The sequence below is a fragment of the Pteropus vampyrus genome, unplaced genomic scaffold (assembly GCF_000151845.1).
Source record: "Pteropus vampyrus isolate Shadow unplaced genomic scaffold, Pvam_2.0 Scaffold1000000242, whole genome shotgun sequence".
Taxonomy (NCBI): Eukaryota; Metazoa; Chordata; class Mammalia; order Chiroptera; family Pteropodidae; genus Pteropus; species Pteropus vampyrus.
The window spans coordinates 1-1,530 of record NW_011914644.1 but is presented as its reverse complement, the minus strand read 5'-3'; the positions used below and the strand labels follow the sequence as shown (position 1 = coordinate 1,530).

Below are 1,530 nucleotides of genomic sequence, written 5' to 3'. Positions count from 1 at the left end.
TCCAGCAATATCATATGCTCATCTTAACCATCAGTGCAACAATATCTTTGTCAAGGCTCTGCATTTTAAACTTAGACAAATCAGGCTGGAAGGTAATACATGTATAATCTTCTCCATTAAAGGGCTTTGAGTTCCATCTCACCAGCTCTCCCCATGTTATCCATCCATGTCTGTGAAGTAAAAAATATAAAAGATAAAAAAATTCGTCACCTCACAAACTAGAACTAAATAACACCAATTTATAAGTCCTAAAAAATAACCTATGTTCACAAATAATTTCCATATTTTAATAGATTCTAAATCATGTTGAATGAAATCAACCATTAATGGCATTATAAATTGCTATAGTACAATTTATAACCAAGGCAAAAGATACTTATTTACTTGCCTGTTTGAACATTTTCTTGTATTCTCTACTGGCTGTTTCCACAGTAAATTTGGTACTAAATATGTTACACAATTTGGCTCCATAGCCATTTCGACCACCTGGGCAAATAAATATAAAATATTATGTTATTATCTCATTAATAACTTTATTTCTTAATCACTGGCAAAGTGATCCAATTATAGGGATTTATTCTCATATTTTAAAACTTTTGCCATAGTCATTTAAAATACAATATATTCTTTATTTTCCTCAAAACTTTACCTGTTACTTTCTTTTCATCATCATCATAGTTACTAGAAGTTAGGAGCTGTCCAAAGATGAGAGCTGGGACATACATCTTCTCAACTTTGTGTTCAACAACAGGAATACCTTTTCCATTATTCCATATACTAATTAAATTGTTTTCCCTAAGATTGAAATTTCATTGTAAAACAAATGTTAAATTAGTGCTTAAGTATTTTTTATATTTAAATAATTATTTTTAAAATATATAAACAAGTCTCAACTTCTTCCTTTTAATAATTTTTTATTTTTCAATTACAGCTGACATACAATATTATATTAGTTTCAGGCGTACAGACGTTTCTACAATTTACGAAGTGATCACTCCAATAAATCTAGTACTCATCTAATACCATATATAATTACAATATTATTGACTCTATTCCCTATGCTATACTTTACACCTCCATGACTATTTTGTAACTATCAATTTGTACTTCTTAATCCCTTCCTCTTTTTCACCGATACCCACCAACCACCCCGCTCCACCTGGCAACCATCAAAATGTTTTTGTCTGTATCTATTTGTTTTGTTTGTTCACTTATTTTGTTTAAATTCCACATATAAGTGAAATCATACAGTATTTGTCTTTCTCTGTCTGACGTATTTCACTTGGCATAATACCCTCTAAGTCCATCCATGTGGTTGCAGGAGAGCAAGGAATCAAAAACCTATTTGAAGAAATAATGAAAAACTTCCCTAACCTGGTGAAAGAAATAGACATACAAGCCTGGAAAGCACAGAGTCCCAAACAAGATGAACCCAAAGAGGCTCACAGCAAGACACATCATATTTAAAATGCTATGTTAAAGACAAGAGAGAATCTTAAAAGCAGCAGAGAAAAGTAGGTAGTTAGTTAC

General features: G+C 31.2%; 1 protein-coding gene across 1 annotated transcript; it reads right to left on the bottom strand.

The window, feature by feature from the left end:
- LOC105311117 (DNA topoisomerase 2-alpha-like) lies at positions 1-845 on the bottom strand. The gene is made up of 3 exons (XM_011387145.2): positions 650-845; positions 389-486; positions 1-170 (listed from the first exon to the last, which is right to left on the bottom strand). The coding sequence occupies exons 1-3, from the start codon at positions 723-725 to the stop codon at positions 117-119; spliced, it is 228 nt and encodes a 75-aa protein (XP_011385447.1). The 5' UTR covers positions 726-845; the 3' UTR covers positions 1-116.
- Between the last annotated feature and the right edge of the window lie 685 nt (positions 846-1,530).

Bases quoted from the DNA above. Each gene is read 5' to 3' on its own strand.
- LOC105311117 (XM_011387145.2), bottom strand. From the start codon at position 725: ATGTATGTCCCAGCTCTCATCTTTGGACAGCTCCTAACTTCTAGTAAC. The intron at 487-649 runs GTAAAGTTTTGA...TTATTTGCCCAG, and splicing joins TGATGAAAAGAAAGTAACAG to GTGGTCGAAATGGCTATGGA. The intron at 171-388 runs GCAAGTAAATAA...TTTACTTCACAG, and splicing joins ACAAGAAAATGTTCAAACAG to ACATGGATGGATAACATGGG.